The following is a 21,612-nucleotide window of genomic DNA, read 5'->3' on the forward strand; positions in this document are numbered from 1 at the left end:
AGAGACACATGCGCGGTGTGGCTGCGCAGTGGGTCGGGCATGCGAGAGGGAACGTTTTAGACTTCCCTTTCCACCACGATACTTTCGCTGCCACCCCTCTCTTCCTTCCACATCATCCCCTTGCTCCCAACCCCCCCCCCTTTGCTTCCCAACCCCCTCTAATTCCTGCCCCAGAGTGTGTTAACCTCACCGAAAATCCAACCCACCCCACGCACACCATTCCTAAATTCAACATGGACGTCACATTTCTCCCACTCCACTCCGTATCTTCGTCGCTGTGAAGGGCACAGTCCCCTCCCCTCTCTCCTCCTACTTCCCCTCCCTTTACTCGCAACGTGTAGGGGGGGAGAACTCAACCCACGAGTTTCATACGATCGGCAGAAACTCATCCTAAAAGCGAACGGAGTGGACGTGTGTGTTATATGTGTCGTTACCCGCCGTGAATCGGCGGACCACATTTTTGTACTGTTTTCGGTGTCGAAAAGTGTGACAATCGTCACCCTTAGCGACGGTCGTCAAGGAGGAGTTCGTTCGTCATTGTCGCCGACAGTCGTCTCGTGTGCCGCGGCGACAATTAAAAAACTTCCGAGGACGTTGCTCCCGGCGACAATCGTGGTCCGTACTGAGTTAGTGCTCTCCTCGGCTGGCTTGTGCAGTGGTTTTCGAAGCTTCGTCGGCTCCGTGCGCCATTTTAATTAATTCTTTTGATGGAAAGGCAATGGATATTCTGCGAAGCATCGGCGTCTTTGTGACGTGAAGTGTTCGCCAAACTCATTAACTGTGCCCAGTATTTTTAAAAACCCCCGTGTCTGCGGTTTTGGATTGTGGAGTAGTGTTCGTCGTGTGTGATACCCTCTTACCACTCGGAGACCTTCAACTATTCTCCCGACAAGGCCAACCGGTGGTCAGGAAGGAAATATTTCCTTGCCGGAGGAGAAAAACCGTTGTGAATATCCTTGTTCGCGAATCTGTGGCTTCATCCCAGCAGTGCATACTTTCGCTCTTCGGTGATACAATTCCTGCTGTGACTTTATTCACGTTTGGGAAAGCGAAGAAGTGGATCTCTTACGTCTCACAGAATACAGGGGAGTAGCCGGAAGGTATCCACGCCGTCCACGTGAGAAAGTGCTGCTGGAGAAAGTGAACGGACCGTGAACAACCCATAATTGTTGCGCAACTATACATATTTTTGTGCCGGTATCGTTGCGTGGAAACGTTGCAACAATACTTTGCGCGTCTCTGTGAGTGATCTGAATCGTTCGCGAAGTGTTTTGAGCAGTGACGAAAGATTGACTTATAGCGTAACGAATCTGATTCGTTCTTTCGAAGTGATTTTGCCTCCGGTTCTTGAGTTTTCAAGTAGTTCTGGATGTCGCAGATTCTCTGACTAACTTTTTATAGCTTCTCAAAGCTTGTGAAGTGGGTCCATAGTTGTTAATCGGTTGATATCGGTGATTAAACGCGTGGTTTACAGAAGCTGTGTGTGTTCGTTCCGTCGTCCGTGTTGGCCGAAAGTGTATTTCGGCTCATAAATCTGTTCAAGGTCTTCGACTGGTCACCTTCTATTTCCTTTCCCTCCCCAAGTCTTCTCTCTACCCCTTCCACTTTCCTCCTACCTTCCCCCACCCCGCCTACTCCTCCAGCCTGAAGTTCATTAACTCCCATAAGAAAGTTAAGAAACAGTGACCTTGTACTGGAAGGCGGTATTCCGAGTGGGAGTTTGAACGAACGGAGGAACCTTGGAAGCTTCGATTCTTTTCCCTGTCCGAAGCGTGGAGGGACATTGTCGCGGCTGCATTGTTGCTTTAGCCACGCCACCGTGGAGACAACCGCACGGCTCATTGTTAGAAGTGTCACTGTGTCGGAGCCTTACGGTAAACAATTGAAAACTTCGTCACTAGGAAACGGAGCGTAGATTTTTTTTAAAAGAGAAATTACTGTCGTTTTCTCGGTGATTCTTCGCGTTCAGTGTTCAACGTGAGGAGTTTATGTTGCTCGGGAAGGAATTTTTTGTGACAGTGTGACGCAGAAGATAGAGGAAAAACTGTTTTTTCACCCCATCCTGCGCGACTCCCGAGCGTCGAGGATAATGGCATTGAACTCTGGGTGCAATGTCTCGGACGATGTCAGGGGTGTCGGGTGCGGTGCGCGGTTGTACGCATGCGCCGTTACGTCATAGGGCATCGCCGTATTTTGCACCCGCGTAGTGAGTGAAGTGGCTTGCAGTTTTGCGGACTCCATATCGATCGTTGCGATATAATCAGTGGATTACTGAATTTCCAAACGGATTATAACTCGAGTGCAGACAATTATTGATGACGGAGTATTAGAGGATTTTTTTTTAACGTGCTCGTATTTGGATTTTAACGACTTTCCCCCTGCACTTGTGTGAAGTGTGTGTGGTTTTTATATTCGCTGGAAAATAATTGTACAACAAGATGATTCTATCGGAGAAAGATCTTCAATCCTTCGGGCAAGCCAAAGGATCCCTCGTCACCCCCGAAGTGAAGGAGGAGCCGGAGCTGAAGATAGGTAAACTATAACAACTTATATTTCGCCTCGCAAAATTCATTCGTTTTTCGATTTTTTTTTTCGGAATAATTTCTTCCGCGCAAAATTCAGCCTTCGTTCGTATCCATTTCTGGTTGTCGATCGATCTTAAATCATATTTTCTCTACTCGATATGATAAAAAATATGTTCGCCGCTATAATTACCCTTTCATTGCCAATTTTCGTGGTTTTGCCGAATTTTTATTTTGACAATACGATTTTTTAAGAAACTCATTGGCGTAGCCTGGGGGGGTCCGAACCCCCACCCTGAAATATGAAAACATAATTGCTTTCCTTCGTAAATGGAAATAAAATATTGAAAAATCATGAATTTACGAAACATTTCTTTAAAAAAATGAAGTTTTTTCGATTATGAAAAGGGTTGAAATTAGTTAAAAACTCATTACTTAGTACCTTGTTTTTCAAAAATTTCGCCCCCCCCCCCCCTGGTTTTGGACCCCCCTCCCCCCGGGAACGAAATTCCTGGCTACGTCTCTGAAGAAACCTCAGGAAAAGAGTAATTCTTGATCCAAACTTTTTCATTCTGTTGACGTTATAGCTCAGTTGCTTGGCCTACGGTTGTTTCCTCCAAACTTTATTTTCTAAAATTATCAGTTTTTACGGCCAAAACTTTTTGATGCCTCATTCATCGGAATCTTTCTTTATAATTTGTTTAAGGTTTTTAGTTTTCGTAACTTGTACTTTCGTAACTAGTAATTTTCAACAAAATGCCATTCTTACTGTACGAAAATACTTTTTTAATATTATATTATTCTTTCGTCGTTCAGCGGTCTCTATACTTCTGCTGGACTGACGAAATTTCATGACGTGTTTCTTGCCAAAAACTTAGCGTCGCCATCTTCCGTTTTTAACGCTAAGCAGCCGAAACATTAGCCGAGATATTTCTACTATGAGAATTTTATCGTAGATTACACTTCCTCCAGATTTAACCCCAGTATATTCCCGCGATACGTAATAGTTATAATTTATATGTGCGTCAATCAGCGATTTCAATATCGATGGCTAAGTTCTAACAACACTTACCTCAAATTCGGCCGGTTTGAGACAGGTATCATAAACAAAGTGTAATTATTATTTTTATTATTAGTATTCTACCGATTAAGGTAGGTTTTCATGGAGTATTCAAGAAGTGAGCTGGGAGCCTCCCTTTCCTTCCTGCACTGCCTTCTTTAATACACTGTAAGGCCTGCTCTCTTTCAATCTATCTAAAAATCCTATTCTTTTCCTTCCCCTCCCTCGTTTCCCTAACATTCTACCCTCTAACCCCATTTTCAATATCCCCTCACCCCTAAGCACTAACTCCATCCATACCTTCTGTCTCCTCCTCATCTCATCCAAAAGCTCTCTCTCCTCACCCACCATGTCCAGCACTTATTTGTACATTTCTGTCTACCCCACAAGTACTCGCTCCATCCATATCTTCTGTATTCTCCGTATCTCATCTAAAATCTGTCTCTCCTCGCCAACCATATCCAGCATTTCGTCATTCCTTTTCTTCTCCGTCCATTTCACCCTCTCCATTCTTCTCCATACCCACATCTCGAATGCCTCCAATCTTCTCTCGTCTTCTTTCCTCAGTGTCCACGTTTCCGCACCGTAGAGAGCTACACTCCAGATCAAACTCTTCACTAACCTTTTTTTTCAAAGTGTAATAACATTTAAAAAATAAAATACAAGCAATTAACAACCCTTTGTTTGCAAATTAATGCTTCTTTATAAGTTTAATTAACTTTTGGCGTTTAATTTCAGTGAACAGTTAAAAATATCAATTGTTTTTTTGCTCTCCTAAAAAGTTGCTATTTTTGAGTTACTTGTTTTTAGAAGTTAGCCATCGATATGTTAGGGAGTTCGGATGGGTATCTTTACAGGATCGTGGAGAAAAATATAGTCTAAATGAACTTGGTAAATGTGGAGACAAGTTTTTAATCAGACGGCCTGAAACATATTCCTCATTTACCGTCGTACTACGGTGCACATGTTCTAGAAAAGGAAATAGACCGCAAATCAGAGAGATTTAAAATGTCATGCTTCCCTCGTACTAGTAAGGATAGCAACGGTATCTAGATAAATAAAATTAATGTCGTCACCCGCTAGGTCTACTTATTCATTGCGTGTTTTTTATTTTTTCCATTGTTCTAACCTTGCATGAATTTTATGTAGTAATTTACTAACCATTAGAAAGTTTTTAAAGCAAGAATTTTTAATTATTTTTTTTCAGCAAAATTTGCATGTTCCGACGTCTTAATACATTACATTATTTGATTTTCTTATTTACTGCCCATTCGTTCGTCATCTTCATAACTAGACTGAGAACCATAAATCACATAAACGCATGTCTTATGCAGCAATTAGATAATCGGTGTATATTTTCCTAATTTCTGTACTATAAAACCCTGATACAATATTTTGCCACAGACCTTCAATTGTTAGTCCCCGGGCATGGTTACCGCCGCCAATCCTGCCTACAATTAATCGTGGCTATGCCCCAGAGAACGGCTCGCCTAATTAGCCGCGCACCGCCCGTCTTGAAGGCCGCTGAATTTTTGCCCCCCCCCCCCCCCCCCCCCGGGCGACGACGAATGTTTCGACCAATGCCTGCCCTTCACAGTTCCCCTCTTTCCCCCTTGTACTTAAGCAATCGGGCATGGGATCCTCCGATTAATTGAACGGAAGTAATCGTTATTTCCGGGGCAATGTTGCCAAATGTAGATTCGTTAATTGGTCCTAACGATGACATTTCGTGCTTTGGAGACACGAGTCAGATCGAGAACTCTTACTTAAGTGGTCTTCTTCGATCGTAAAAGCTGTTCTAACATCAAGGCATGCGTTTCCCTGTTTGTGAAGTATGATGGCGCCTATAACCATTTACTTACGCGAAAGATTTTTAGGAAATTACAATGATGAACTAATCATGCGGCATGCTAGTTAAAATTACACGAAAATTTCCATCAATTGCCGTTAGTATTTTCTGGAAAAAATTGTGTAAAAACCCGCACTAACATACAAGAAGATTTAGGGGGAAGTTTTCATTTGTTGCCAAATAAAAACGTCGTCATGACCTAATAATGGTATCACGTCGGTCATGATTCAATCATCATGATGAAAAAAAGCTCGTTAGGTCATAAGGCTACTTTTTGATCGATTGGATAAAAAGATATGTGTGGAACAGCACTGAACTGTCTGCAAATCAGTGTATAGGTCAAAACATGCTATTTATGTTGAAAACAACTCTTAACATTCTATTCTCAACTCATTAACCCGAGTTTCATTCAAATAGTGTATGGTATTGCGACTGGAGGTATCAACATAGCTGTGCAATGATGTAAGATATGCCGAACAGTATTTCATGTAAACCTCCTTTATTTAAACTCAAATAATCTTTGACAGACACCCTTTATGTCTTAGTTACTTGGAGAAAACGATCCAATCCGAGTTTATCTAACGGGTCACTTATACTAACAAGGCTATCGTAACTACTTTTCACGTACCTGGCAGCTCTTCTTTGAACGCGTTCTAACTCTGTTATTAAGCCTTTTTAATAAGGGTCCCAAACACTGGCAGCTTATTATAAATGGGGGCTAACGTTAACGGAGAAGTGGCTAATTTCTCTCACTTTGTCGTCGCGCTTTCCTAATATTCTTTTAACAAAATATTTAAAAGTATATATTATAATTAATGTTTTTTTTAAATTATGTTCTATTAAAAATATAATTTAAAAAATGTATCAAATATATTTTTAAAAACAAATAGGAATATCGTGCTCCTGTGAATATTGTCCACGAAATTTCTCATTTTCACCCTTGGAGTCCACGTGGGTCAACAATATTGAAAATTGATTTAAAAACAATATTTATTCAAGGTATTTACGGATTAACCGTAGGGCAAAATAGGCTAGGGGCGGCAGTTCATTCTGTTACAGCAGTACGTAATGTTTTTATTTTTGAAGTAAATCTTCTTCTTTTTTTGTTGTATGAATCAAGGCTATAGGCCAGTGGTGTCAAACAGGCGGCCCGCGGTCCGCATTCGGCCCGCTCCCTTACAATCTGCGGCCCCCGGCACCATGACTTCTTCAATCGCAATCGACACTTCCTTTGCTCCTCTAAGATTTACAGCTCTTGCAGTTGGAAGATCAAAACTTAATGGCTCTTCATCCATGTTACCCACATGCATTTCTTCATGCACTTGTGCAGGCAAAGAGGTGTCAAGTATCTGGGAGTATTACTACCAGGGATTGAACTAAATAAACTCTTTCTTCTCTTTCAGTTGTCTTTTTAAATAATAATAATTATAATATAGTTGCGGTAGTATTTTATATAATTCTCCTGTTGTTGGTCCTGAAATACATAAGCGGCCCTAGCGCTGTATGAGTTGGCTAATGTGGCCCTCCGAGGTGAATGAGTTTGACACCCCTGCTATAGACATTATTTTGGAAAGGGCAATCATAAAGTCTGTGGCGTAATTAGGAATATGCTCTTGGGGGGGAGGGGGGGGGATGAGATGGCCGGGGGTGGCGACGCCCCCCTACCCCCTCGTGGGGTTCGGGAAAAATTGTGTAAACTGACGTGCCTGGAAATATCATTTTTGGCACTGAAAAAATTAACTTTAAGCAGGTGCAGTTATTATAAGTGAAAGCTAGACAATGGTAAATGGTAATACATAGCATGATATTATTAGGAATCGTTATCAGACCGATTGACGGTCGGAACCAAGGAAAGCGCCCTTATTTGAAACAGAAAATATTTCTCCTTCAAAAAGACAATCCACGGTTATCAGGTTTGGCCTCGGAGTGAATTTTTCTCATTTCAAAACTTGAAGAAATGTCTTAACGGACAACGGTTTACGTCTTAGGAGGAAGTAATTACCCAAACTAATGCCTATTTTGAGGATTTCCCGAAATTCTACTTTTTAGACGGCTTAATATACTTGGAAAAATGTTTACTGAAATTCACGGGGCTGAAAGATAATTAAAAATATAAAAAAATCGACCCAATAAAATTTGTTTTTGTACTTACCTTTTGTTTTATATTAGTGTACAATGATTTGAATATTGTTTTTATTTCTCTGAGGCTTATGGGGGGGATCTATCACCCTCATCCCCCCCATAGTTACGCCACTGCATAAAGTGTTTTAGTCGCACAAATGTTAAACCGTTTTATGTAGTTTTTTTAGTCCAAGCTGTTTTTCTTTAATTGAATTGCCTATGTTTTCCCTGCGTAGAAATTCAAGCATAAACTTACACTGTCAGCTATGTATCTGTTTTTATTCCTTTTTTCCGAGGCTTACCTCATGCGAGTGGCTATGCCTTATCATAAAAATCGGGGAGGGGGGGCTCTGATCTACCGTAGTATATAGGGTTCGTAAGATGTGGCTAACTTTCGTTAGAAAAGACACTTCTCCAGAAATTATCCAAAAGGTTTAGTCTATTTTTCAATCTACGGTCTGACAGAGATTCCCATCCGAGTTCATCTAAGACGGCAGTTACACTAACAAGACTATCGCTAAGACTTTACACGTGCCTAGCTGCTTATCTTTGCACGCATTCTAAATCTGTTTTTAAGCCTATTTCATGAGAATTACAAACACTGGCGTTTAAAAAAAATCACGCAATCTCTGGCATTTAAAAAAACACTTGCATCTGCATCTAAATCTACATAATACATTTCGCTTTCCCACAATGTCCGTTTCGTTTGCAAGTGAGCCGTTTAAAATACTGTAGATTCCGTTTAATGGGTCCACCGGTTACTTGGGGCAGCCGCTTAATTGGGACAGCCGCTTAATTGGGACAGATTTTGAAGAATAGAACCCAATAGAGGAATATCCCAGAGTATTCTTCGCTTAATTGGGACAGCATGCCGGTTTTTAGGGCCATGAGTCGGCGACATAGACTCTATACTCGCGACAAAATTAAATTTTTTTGTTTTCAGAATACTATTTTTTTTATATTTTCCTCCTTTGATTTACCCTTATTTTTCACAAATTTTCCTATTCTTGCCCTATTTTGAAAGCTCTTGTTGTTATACTATCCGCAAGAGGATAGGACTTTTCTTTAATAGGACTTAGTAAAAGACAGCCATTCAGCGTCGCCTGTGAAAAATATTTTTAACTAAATTGTCATAATTCTTAAAAATGATAATAAATTAAATAAACTAGCTTATTTATTAACCAAATTAATAGTTAAAAAACTTATGTTGCATTATAAACATTCTTTAGTCTTCTTTCTACCGTTTCAAAGTTTTTTTATGCCCATATGCCTACAAGAGAATTCGTCTAATTGGGGCAAAGTGCACAAGTCCCGATATGTCTCGATAAACCGGAATCTACTGTATGTAGGACTGACTTCGTCGGAAAATGGACTGTTCTTGAAATTACCTCGTAGGTTTAGTCTATTTTACAGTGTACGATGTGACAAATCGTGACGTTTCAGACGTTCCTTGGGTCCTCTACGTCATCATTCTAAACCACTTTCTCTTTCCTTCGGAAAGACTTGGGCCTCGCTTTGAAAAACGCCAGATGTTACCATTTTTTTCCGTATAGAAATCAGCTCACCTTACGTCGCTGCCAGACCACGCGTGTTTGCCGTGGGAGAGATTGTATCTTCCCCCAAGAATAGAATCCTCCTTGATATACATCGCTAGGGATCTGTACCAAATGCTTGATGTACGTGGATAAACTCATATAGGGGTTCTCACCGGATTACTTTATCCATATTAGCCAACTATAAAATATATTGTGAAAATAAAACGAAACGTCTTAAAAGTTAAACAAATTACATCTGTCAAGTGTTAGTTTGAAGATCGCTGTACGACAAAACTATTTTAACGTTTTTGGTGTTCACGTAGAATAAGAATTGCATTTTTTACAAAGTGGCGTAGAAATGATAAACCTAAAAGGCGTTTGGAGGGAGGTATTAGGACACCAGCCATATACACGTAAAAAATGAAGTGCTCTAACGAAGTTGGGACTGGCGTTTAATAAGTCCTTTATGGTTCGGGGGAGAAACGAATTTCCATATCTATCCACTAGCTATCTCTCTTAATTTATCGCTTCTGTCGGACCTGGAAATATAGCGGGGCTCTAATATTATGTTCTCCGTGTCGCTCTTAAAAATATGCGTTTCAATTGTTCTAGCAATCTAAGCCTAGCGCGCAGCCTCCCGAGTCTCCAACGGCTCCCAGCATAATTCGCTTAACATCTGGGTAACACGGTCTACATCTATCTACATCTACATAATACCCTGCGAGCCACCGCTAGGGTGTTTGGCAGGGGGTTATCAATCACCAGCATGCAATTGTACTCCAACATGCACACCACGCAGTACAAAAAACGTCACGCACACTGACAAATTATACTACTATATGCTGTTAGAAATAATAATAAAATTAAGGAACATGCATTAAGTTTTACATAGGTTAGTCGGCTACACCACAAGTCATGCAATCTATTTATGAGTTCTATCGCTGCCGTTATAATCTCTTATTGGTCGTGGAAAAAAAGACATTCTGAATCTGTCTGTTCTACTATCTATCTCTCTTATTTTATTTATATGATCTGATCTTCCGTAGTATGTTGGCGTCCGTAAGATATGGTTAACTTCGTACGTTGTAAGGTTGTCTGTACGCCCGTAGCAGTTTTTGACGAAACCCGCAGCCTTACTTTAAATTTTCAACCTCCTCGGTTCGTCGCAACAATGCGTCGTCCAGCAGTTCTCCTGTTGGGTGAAAGTGTTCTTGAAGGGATGCTTGGTAGTCGTGGTTACAGCGAGAGTCTTCTTCCTCACACGCATCCTCTTCTGAGGGGGGCTGGCTGCTTTAGAAGTGTTTCAAGGTCGAGGTCAGCCTCGGAGGAGGAGTGGGGGGAAGTGGGGGAGCTGGGAGGGGAAGTGGAGGGGAGGGGCGGTATATCGTCAGCACGAAAGAAGCATGAGGAGAGAAAGCATTTTTCCAACTCTCCGTTTCACTTGTATATATATTTAACCTTACATCTGTAGTGGAGGAGCTGATGGTTCGATTCCAACGTATTTATAACCGGTCAGGCTAATCATAAAATGGGTTTTGGTTAAAGAATATTGGTGTTTATTGCATTAACAACCTTTACTGAATAATTTCTTATAAAATCTATCATTAAACAAGTTACAACAATACGAACATTGCAAAATAGTTTTTCTGTGTCCCATCTATTTCATTATATTGTAATACAATTAAAAAAGACATGTCTCTCACCCAAAAAAGCAATGTCAGTGGAATTATTCATAGGAGAATTATTCATGGCAGATGGTGGCAGCCCTGAACAACCACTTTGTAGAGGAGATTGTCAGCTATATTGGGCTGTTTTAGTTTTCACCTGGTTTAGTTTATAACTATATTCGGGTAATAACAGCTCAGACTAATCGTAAAATGGGTTTTGTTGAAAGAATATTAGGAAAGTGCGACGAAAAAGTGAGAGAAAATAGCTACTTCTCCCTCGTTACTTTTTATTTAGAATGCGCTGCCAGTGTTTGGAACACTCGTGAAAAAGGCTTAAAAACAGTGTCATAACGCGCAAGGTACGTGAAAGGTCGTTACGATAGTTTAGTTAGTGTAACTGACCTCTCATATAAACTCGGATTGGAATCTCCGTCGAACCGTAGACTGAAAAGTAGACTAACCTTTTAGATAAATTCAAGAGCAGTGTCTTTTCTAACGAAGTATCTTACGAACGCCGACACACTACGGTAGATCAGATCATATGAATAAAATAAGAGAGATGGACAGTAGAACAGACAGAGTCAGTTTGTCTTTTTTTCCACGATCAATAAGAGGTTATAACGGCAGCGATAGAACTCATTAATAGATTACTTATATGACTTGTAGTGTAGCCTACTAACTTATCTATAACTTAATGCATGTTTCTCAGTTTTATTATTATTTTTAACAGCATATGGTAATATAATTTGTTAGTATGTGTGACGTTTTTTGGACCGTGTGGTGTGCATGTGGGAGTCCAATGGCATGTTGGTGATTCATCACCCATTGTGACTTATCATCAAATCGATGTAGGTAATGGTTGTGAAATCACCATGGCTACATAACATTATTGTCTTCACCCGGTCCTAAAGCTCGATAATGAGAGGGTTCCAAAATATATCAGCGAACTGTCGACGTAACCTTAATTCTGAATGCGGACATCAGTGCATGATGTATACGGAAGCAGTGTTTTTTATCTTTATAAATGAAACCGAGGTTGGCGGGCGAAGTGGGAGATCCGGGTTCGAATCCCGGTCAAGGCGAATGATTTTTCATTCTGTGGAATTTTCTTGGAACTTGTGCATTGCGGATGACTCCGTAAAGATATAACCGTGGAAAGTCCCGGTATACCAACATTTTAATGCATTTAGATGTTTTTTTCTTAAGCATTTAGATGCTTTATCTTTTTGATTCCATATTGAAGGGAAAATTACCGACAAATTTCAATGAAAAACCTTGAAAGAACCTTAAATTTAAGACCTTAGCTTTCAATGTTAAACGATTGGAACAATGTTTACCATACTGAGGTCGTGTCACGACACGAAACTTTTTTTGTTGAATTTTGTTTGTCAATTGTTCTAACGAAAATATTGTTTCTCTTTTCTTCCGCACAGAGTTCGACGGCACCACTGTCCTCTGCAGGGTATGCGGGGACAAAGCTTCCGGATTCCATTACGGTGTCCATTCATGCGAAGGGTGCAAGGTAAGTGTCCTATTGCCTGTTCATTCACTCGTAGTTTCGAAACAATTGACTGCTACGTTTTCAAATGGATCAATCCTCGAATTTGAAATCGTTAAATGGAAATTTGGGGATAAAGTTTTGGTGCCGTAACTAGTCTTTAAACAGTCATACCGAAGGAGTCAAAAAAAGTTTTTCGTTTTTACTTTTTTGTCTACTGTAGTTAAGGCCGTTTTACACGGGGCACGGAATTGCGCAGGTTAGAGCTGCATTAATTTCTACATTGGCGCGGAATCGCGCGAATGCATGAACGAAATTAGAACTGGGGCTATTTTGCCGTCTCGCATCCACGCATTCTCGCATGTGTTCTAGAAATTTTTAACCGCTTTACACGACGCAATTTTGATTGCGCCTTCGCGCTAAATCTTTTGTTTAAAATTCATTTCAGGTAAAAATATTCCAGTTCAACACCCATTTTTCTCACTCTGACCAGTACGTCAACAGCGTCGCGCACTGAATTTCGTTTGTTATTTGTTCTTACAAGTAACTCGCCACTGGAAAACTCAACAGACGACGAAATTTCTTGAATGAATGCTTGATAGCGAGCACCGTGTAAAGGCCGTTTTACACTGGGGGCACGTACTTGCACAATCTGACGCGTGTACGAAGGCGCAGTCAAAATTGCGTCGTATAAAGCGATGAATTGCTAGAACGCATGCGAGAATGCGTGGACGTGAGATGGTAAAATAGCCCCTTTTCTAATTCCGTTCATGCATTCGCGCAATTCCACGCCATTTTGGAAATAAATGCAGCTCTAACCTGCGCAATTCCGTGCCCCGTGTAAAACGGCCTCTACGGGGAATAGTCTGGAGATAGGCGTATGAGGCAAGGAATTATTTTAGTTTGGCTCGGCGTGGCCAACGTACGAATTTCTATTATTCCAAATTTGTAATATTCGCGGCATCTCCCCTCGTTCGCATACGTGCCGGTTTTTCGTTCTCGACCTTGAACGATACCGATATCGACCCGGAAACGGATCGATACGAGCGTAATTTTGGCTGTGTGTGTTGGTGATCCTTGCCTTTCTCCCGCGGGCCCTGGGCGTCCTATGTATTTAGGTCGGCGCGGGAGGCGATCCTCTCTTGTTCCCCTCCAAAGTTGCGGGAAATGAGGATTTTGGGCCAAGGTCTCCTCGCATTTTGGGGCCATCCTCCCTTGGGCGAAGTTTTCGGGGGCGAGATATGTGTATAAAGCTCCATCCACGTCCGTGTTTACTCTGCCCAGTCAAGGTTTGCGGGAATCCGAGAGTTCAACTGTTTTCGCGTAACGTATTTATATATCCTTCACTCCTCCCCGCAAAGTCACAAGTGGAGCTGCGACCTTTGGTTTTCCTTGTTATTTGTATTATAGTTTGGTCCCGAAGTATGATACCTCTATATAACGGACACCGCTGTTTTACGAACACTTCCGAATTACGAACACCTCGGACTTTGGAAAACCTCTTACTTAAGGACAGAAAGACTTTCTCCTGTTATTGTAGTCCTCTGTAATTGGCCTCATGCTGTTTTTGGACTGGATTAAATAAATAAATAAATCCAAGTTTGGTCCACAAGTATGATACCTCTAAATAACGGACACCGCTGTTCTACGAACACCTCCAAATGTCGAACATCTCTGAATTACGAACATTCCCTAATAACGAACACCTCTGACTTTGGAAAGCCTCTGACTTAAGGACAGAATCCAATTGGCACAAAGGTATTCATGTTTACAAAAAAGGAACTTCTGATGATGTACATTGACTTCTAACTAGGCTTAATTCTTATATACGTGAGTATTCCTGTGATATTAGCGTCCTATACTTCATCCTGCGATAAAATACTTTGATATTGTATTTATGTAGGAACAGCGCAGGCGAAAAATAATTGTCTTAATCTGAGGATGCAAGCATAGAAGTAAGGAAACAATTCATCAGATGTTAGGTATTGAGCATGTTTGTCCGTAGAAGCGAGGCATTGACGTTGAAGGTTGCAGAAGGATTCTCTTTTCTCCCAATATTCTTAGCACTTCGTAGTTACTTACCGGTCGATCCATTGTATCTTCATCATTATTCTGTAGATTCACATTTCGAATGCTTCCAGTCTTGACTTCTCTGCTGCTGTCAACGTCCAAGCCTCGCTTCCATAGAGAAACATACTCCATTCGTAGCATCAAATGAATTATTTTCTTACTTCTATGCTTGTATTCGCAGCTGTAAGAAGATTCTTCATTTTGTAGAAAGGCGCTGTCAAAATTGCGTCGTGTAAAGCGATGAATTGCTAGAACACATGCGAGAATGCGTGGACGTGAGATAGCAAAAATAGCCCCTGCTCTAATTTCGTTCATGCATTCGCGCAATTCCACGCCATTTTGGAAATTAATGCAGCTATAACCTGCTCAATTCCGTGCCCCGTATAAAACGGCCTTTATAACGTTCTTTTTGAAAGTGAAAGAGTTGAAACGTCTTCATGTTCGAGTAGGACGCTGCGAAGCACATATCCCTCTCGGATACTTCCTACTCTTCTTCCTTTAGGTTTGACATTGACACCGATACGCCGTCGGAATGAGGTCAATATCAAATTTCGCCGCCAGATAGCGTCGTCGGGGACGTTGGAGGAGGGGCATAAGGGGGACATCGGGAGGGGCGCGAGATCTTAGTGCTTCTTTTTTTTCGGGGCTGGCCAGCGGACCTTGTTAACTTTATCGCGGAAGACGAATTTGACCTCCGGAGAGACTCGCTTTCAAGCTCGCGTATGATACGTGTATAAATCCTTTTATATTTTTACTCTTTCGTTCACTCACCAGCTTTTTCGAAAAACCCATCCGGGTTTTAGAGTTGGCAATGCGTTCATGATCTTTATTGTGGCTTCCCTTAAGGGGCCTCGCCACATGTGAGAAAATTTTAGCTGCAAACGATCACGTTTAACATTTCGTTCCTAAAGACAATTGAAGCGAGGAAATTAGCAATATATACATACATTAAGAAAATATTCTTCACATCTTCGAAGCGTTTGCAGTAAATATCCTCCCTCTTCGATAGCACCACATTCCAAATGCTTTCTTTCTTGACTTCTCTGCTGCTGTCGACGTCCAAGCCTGACTTCCACGGGGAAAAATGTTCCTTATGTAGAATCTGATGGTTTCCTTACTTCTATGCTTTTATTCTCAGCTGTAAGAAGATTCTTCACTTTGTAGAAAGATCTCTTCGCCAACGCTATTCCACAATTTATTTCTTGCTTCATCCATCGTTGGTAATTCGGCTTCCTTGGTGACAAAAAAATACTACTAAATTTTAACAATAGAAGTGTTTATCTTAGTTTAATTTCCGTGAAAATATGGCTTTTACAGATTTTTTAAATGTTAATAGAATTTTTATCCGTGGAATCGGCTTGGCAAGCATATTTCTGAAATCCAATAAACGAGGATAAATAAGTAATTGCTTTAACGCGCTTGTCTGCATTGGGATGCCTCAAAACAAATTTTCTCTCATATAAAAGACAAAAAAAAACTAAATTACCTCAACAAGCGAACAATACGTATAAAAAAAATAAGTGAACCTGGTAATAATCGTGAAAATGAATGCGTGGAGAGATAGCAATTTGTTTTTTTCAATCAAACTATCGTGTGTACAAAATATATTGTGTATTGATCGTACAGTTAATAAAGAAATTACAATTGGATCTTCTCCAGTAAGAAGCCATTTTTACTCTTTAAAGAGAAGATGTCAAACTTTTTGAAGCTCGAATGCGATATGACTCTCTAGGAAATAATTTGGGCCATACATTGATAAATGAAATTATTATTCAGTGAATATAGTGTGTAGGATTCATTCTATTTTACTCCTTCAAGCCAAGTAATTAAAATTGCGGCTGGAGGTCGGCTCGGAGGCTGCGCGCTAGGATTAGATTACTTGAACAATTGAGAATGGATATCTTTAAGAGCGATGTGGAGAACATAATATTAGAGCCACACTTTATTTCCAGGTCCGACAGAAGCGATAAATTAAGAGATGTTTTGCCGAACGTATAGATATGCAAATACACGGACAGATGATTACGAAATCAGTTTGTGTTTAAGTGTACTCGTCTGGGATCACCGGGGGTTATGGCTTAATTCTTTCAGCGCTGGATCTCATAATCTGGATCGCATATTCAATTGGTGCCCTAACTAGAACGAAATAGCACTTCTTATCTACCTTTTCATCCAAAAACCGGTAGCGTAGAGTACCCTGCTAGCAGGTAGCACTTGGCTTAAATAAGGATTATTAATACCTCATCAAACGAAGGAAACTTGTTTTGCTTATGTTTTGCCGAACGGATAGAAATGGAACTTGTTTATCCCCCGAACCATAAAGGACTTTATTAAATGCTAGTCCCACCTTCGTTGGAGCACTTCATTTTTTATGAGAAAACGGCTTGTGTCCTAACACCCCCTGCCACACGCCTTTTAGGCGGTTTGCGGGGTAGTATCTAGATGTAGAATCATTTCGGTTTTGCGTTTCAGATTAATTAGTGTAGTAATGGGCTGTTTGAATCGGTTCAGTGGTCGCATACAAAAGGTCTCCCTGTTTATATACGAAATGTATGGGTTTTGATTTGTTCGATGACAGCGGATTCTCCTTAAAAGAATATTGAAATGTCCCCGAAGATAATGGGAGACAATATTAGAGGTTACGTGATGGAGTTAACTCAAGGCTAACGATAAGGTATCACCTTGGTGGTGATAAGGGAGAGGGCGATTGTTATCCTTATGTCGCCAATATAAAAACCTCGATTTCCATTAAAAGTTTTGGAGGCTAGTATTGGATGTTTATCTAAAAAAAAAGAGGCAAGGTTAGTCTACAGTATATAGATTAACCGAGGCATGTGAAGTTCGTTCAATAATAAAAATACGTCACCCATCTAGATGGAGACCAAGATCATACTGTACATGAACAATGGAATGCGTTGCCTTGGTAATTACCCCGTTAACGCCTAGAGGTACCATATGGTACCAGCTAGTAGTGCAATACTAAAAGAACTTTTTCTGTTATTTATTGTGAATTGTTCGGGATTTTGAGAGTTTTTCAACCAATAAGCATATTTATAATTACGTTTTTCAGAAAATTTGTACTTTTTTAAAAGCAAGATTTGACATTTTTGAGTAATTTTGATAATTTATTGTGCTTTAATAGAATTTTTTGAAACGTTTCTGTCATTAAAATGTGAAATAACTGACGCCTATTTAATTTCAATTTTTTGACCCCATGAGGGCCCAGCGGTACCACATTGTACCTGGCTGTATCTTCAAGATTATTAGCGCTAAAAGTATTAAATTTGCATCTAATCAATCGGATTTTAAAATTGATTAATACGAAAAAGTTGGGATAAAATTTTTAATTCAGGCGTTGCCTTGGTAGTTACCAGATAGGTAGCTGGATGGTAACAGTTGAGAGATTTGGGTGGTAACTGAGTAAAAGTAACTGAGTTACCGGTATTGCTTACATTTCATTCACTAGTTGGTAGATATCGTTAGGTACCTTTAAAATGTAAGTTACTTCAGTTTACTGGCTTTAAGTGGGGTAGCCAGGAGTTTCGTTCTGGGGGGTCCAATACTAGAGTGGGGATTTAAACAAACTGGGTTCTAAAGTGGAAGGTTTTTAACTAATCGGGCACCAATCTGGCCTAATTCAAATGAGGTTCAAATTGACCATTAACATTCGTCTAAACGGTGATTTCTTAAACCATATAATTTGTATATTATGAATACACTAATGGTTGGGTAACGAATCGCAATCGATGCCTTTCGTTTTCTTTGATGAAGGAAACTACCCCATAAATGCCGTTTTACACGGTACACGGATTTGCGCAATCTGACGTACGTGCGAATCAAAATTGCGTCGTGTAAAGCGGTGAATTTGCTGTAACACATGCGAGAATGCGTGGATGCGAGACGTCAAAATAGCCCCTGTTCTAATTTCGTTCATGCATTCGCGCAATTCCACGCCATTTTGGAAATTAATGCAGCTCTAACCTGCGCAATTCCGTGCCCCGTGTAAAACGGCCTTCATGCATGAATTATTCTGCTTTCAATTGACTGGGCCCCCATGACTTATATGCTTCTTAAAACACTCCATATCCGCCTCGCATATTATCCTCCGCCATTTTACACTCTCGATTAATAGCACTTTTTCGGGAAGCGAATTTTTCAAATCCCTTTTTTTCATATTTTTTCGCCCCTCCTTTTGGAGGTCTCGCGTGACGTCAGCCCCATACCCAGAATTCATTGCGCGACCTTCAGACCAGTTTTGGACTCGCGAGAGATATAGGAGAAGCCAGCGGAAAATGAAAAAAGATCACGAATGGAAAAAAATGTGCTGAGAGTCGAAAAAAAAAAGTTGAACGCGGAAAAGCGTTAGTTGTTTTTTTATCGATTGGCATTGAAATTAACTTGAAATTTGCTCTATATTTTGCTAAGGGGTCAGAATCGACTTATTGTTTCAAGCCTAGTAGCTCAACACATGTAAAATCATGATCTTAAAGTCTTCCCTATATAATTGAAAACTCATTGATATTTTTGAACGTTTCAATCTATTAATGAACATTACCCAACAAGCCGCCTAAAAAGGCTTGTGGCGTTACGAACAAAATAGAACAAAGTCGAACAAAATAGGCTAAAGGATCGATCGAAAAAATCGAAAAAATCGAAAATGTGCCTCTTCTTGTTTGAATGGGGTTTAAGATATGTTTAGAGGTTTGAAATTTTGGTCTAAAGATATATTTTGGGTCAATCTTGGTCGGAACATTCAAATGTATAATGTTGGTCGAACAAAATAGGCTAATAGATCGATCGAAAAATTGAAAATGTGCCTCATTTTGTTATCAAATCGAGGATTCCGTAAATGCTACCGAATTTCAGTGTCTGAAATGTCGAGGGAAGTTCATGATTTCGTTTTTTAAAAGAGTACTGCGTAGGGCCAGGCCTTTTTAAGAAAGCATATAAGATATTGGGTTGCACAGATGATACATTTTCCTTCCTAGAATATTAGTCACGCATGTTTTTTCTCAGACCGCAAGTCTTCCGGCGAAAAATCTTTTTCGGGTTTAACCCGTCAGTGAGAAATTTGCCCGACCTTGTTTAGCGGTCGCCATGGTTACGGCTGCCCGGCTGACCTTGTCTCGGCGGGAACCTTGGCTGTTGATCCAATGTTCGCGAGACCTCGCCTTCAACTGTTTTTTTGATTTTTTTTCTTTCCATTGTCGAAACTCTTTGACCGCGAAAAAAGATTCGATTCACTCCTGATAACGCATTGAAGTTAACTTCTGTAGCAGTAAACTATTATTATATTTTAGTTTTTAGTTATTGTTAACTTGATATATTTCCGTTTCCTTTCGTGTCGGTCAATATAAAATGTGCATTGTCGATTTTCGGTCAAAATTTAGGAAAATTATTTACCCTTCTACAGGGCTAGTATAGAAAAACAAAAGCAAATTAAGCAGTGCTAACCTGTCAAGATAAAATTATTGCCGCCGTGCAAAATGTTATTTTGTCTTTACTTCTTCATACTGCACGAATTTTCTATGCTTAAGATTAATTATTTAATAATAGTGACGCTAGTTTACAGCTCTGTGGAGATGATATAATTGTAGGCGAACTGGGTATATAGATGGTATTATAAAAGGATTTGTACCTTCGTAAAAATATATTTTATTTTAGTAATTTTTGGATTGCAATTTGGTTGCTAGGTTACTTATTTACCTATACCACGAGTGCACAGCTTAAGATTAATTATTTAATAATAATGATGATAGTTTTGCGTTAATTACTTATAATTAACTTGTAAGATTAATGTTGCAGAATAAAAACTGGGGAAAGGTCGACCGTTGAACATTGAACAACATTTTACCAGTGCAGTGAATGTTATGGCTTCAGCCAAAAAAAAACAACTAAATTTGTGAACCTGATTTGATATTGAATCATAATATATAATAATGATAGCATTATTAATAACATGAACATTGTTAGTTCCTTCGCGGAAAACTTTAATGAAGGTTGCTTAAGTTGAAGTAATTACATTCGGCTAGTACGTAACTCAGTTGGAAATTTCAGCTGAGTCAGCTCATGGCAATTTCGCTTAATTAGTTAATACCTTCAGAACTGGATTAACTGCTTACTATTATTTATTACTGCATTGCTGATAGCCTAAATATGAGGCGAAATGCAATGGCCGTGTTACGAAAGAGAAAAAAGAAATAACTTGGCTGCTTTGAGGTGACACTAACCAGAATTTAAAATTTTTTGAAGCGAATTTCAAGTTTAAATTTATATCCGCTTTTAATCGGACTTGCTCACTTCTCTGCTCAAGGTGTTGCGAACATTTTAGTTCCCATAACTCCCGCACGTGGCGCTGTCAGTCCACAAGGGCGTGGCGACCGAAATAGGGAGACCGATTAGGAGAAGAAAAAAAAAGTTGAAGAGCGAATTGATGGCATGAGAAAAAAAGATTAGAGTCCCTACCCCGTTCAGATATGACGACGTTCGCGGTCGGAGAATAAACAAATGCCGTCAGAAGACCCGAATGGAGTATCAAGGTCGTTGCCATGGTTAGCTACGGTCCCGTTTATTATTGGAGTGTGTATGTATATATGTATGTGTTTTGCGAGGGTTATAAGGATAAGTGGACGCAAGGCCTCGCTTCATTTAGTGGGGCCCATCACTACAGTGGGAGACCTTCATCTATCGAACCAAATTGACCTTTGAGAGAACATTTTTCCCCACTAAAAAGGTCTTTTTTCTTGCGTGTCAATTTTTTTTTAACTTTAACCTACCACCTTGAAATTTTCAGCGTACTTACAGTATTACAAGAGTAAAATTTATCACCGCTTTTAGGTTGAAAAATTGTACCTCATTTTAAAGAATCAAACATGAAGAAAATTGGTGCAAAGTAATGTTAAGCAAAAAATTAGGAGAAATGCAAAATAAATGAAGAACGAATAATAAGCAAAAGTCAGTTACTCGGAGAGTAAAAAACATTGAAGTCATTGAAGGCTTGATGGCAAAGTCTATTGAGATGATATAAATGTAGGCGAACTGGGTATATAGATAGTATTATAAAAGGATTGTACCTCGTAAAAATGTATTTTATTTCAGTGTTTTTTGATTGCAATTCGATTGCTAGGTTACTTATTTACCTATACCACGAGTTCAAAATTATTGTTTTCACATCCATCAAAAATTTCGATTGTTATTCGTCAGATTAAGTGAATAAAAGTCATACTTTGCGAACGTTTCGGAATTTATTTAAAACCATGATTAGGGCTTAGAATTTGTTATTTTCTATCG

General features: G+C 39.8%; 1 protein-coding gene across 1 annotated transcript in view; it reads left to right on the forward strand.

Annotated features, from left to right (window-relative positions):
- The first annotated feature begins 409 nt into the window (after positions 1–409).
- Positions 410–21,612, forward strand: part of LOC124172933 (ecdysone-inducible protein E75) — a 149,061-nt gene continuing 127,858 nt past the window's right edge. Inside the window, exons 1-2 of the mRNA XM_046552455.1 lie at positions 410–2,532; positions 12,188–12,276. Of these exons, the coding sequence (XP_046408411.1) occupies positions 2,439–2,532; positions 12,188–12,276 (183 nt within the window). The 5' untranslated portion in view covers positions 410–2,438. The remainder of the gene's footprint in view (positions 2,533–12,187; positions 12,277–21,612) is intronic.

Source organism: Ischnura elegans, assembly GCF_921293095.1.
Source record: "Ischnura elegans chromosome 13 unlocalized genomic scaffold, ioIscEleg1.1 SUPER_13_unloc_3, whole genome shotgun sequence".
In the NCBI taxonomy this organism is placed as follows: domain Eukaryota; kingdom Metazoa; phylum Arthropoda; class Insecta; order Odonata; family Coenagrionidae; genus Ischnura; species Ischnura elegans.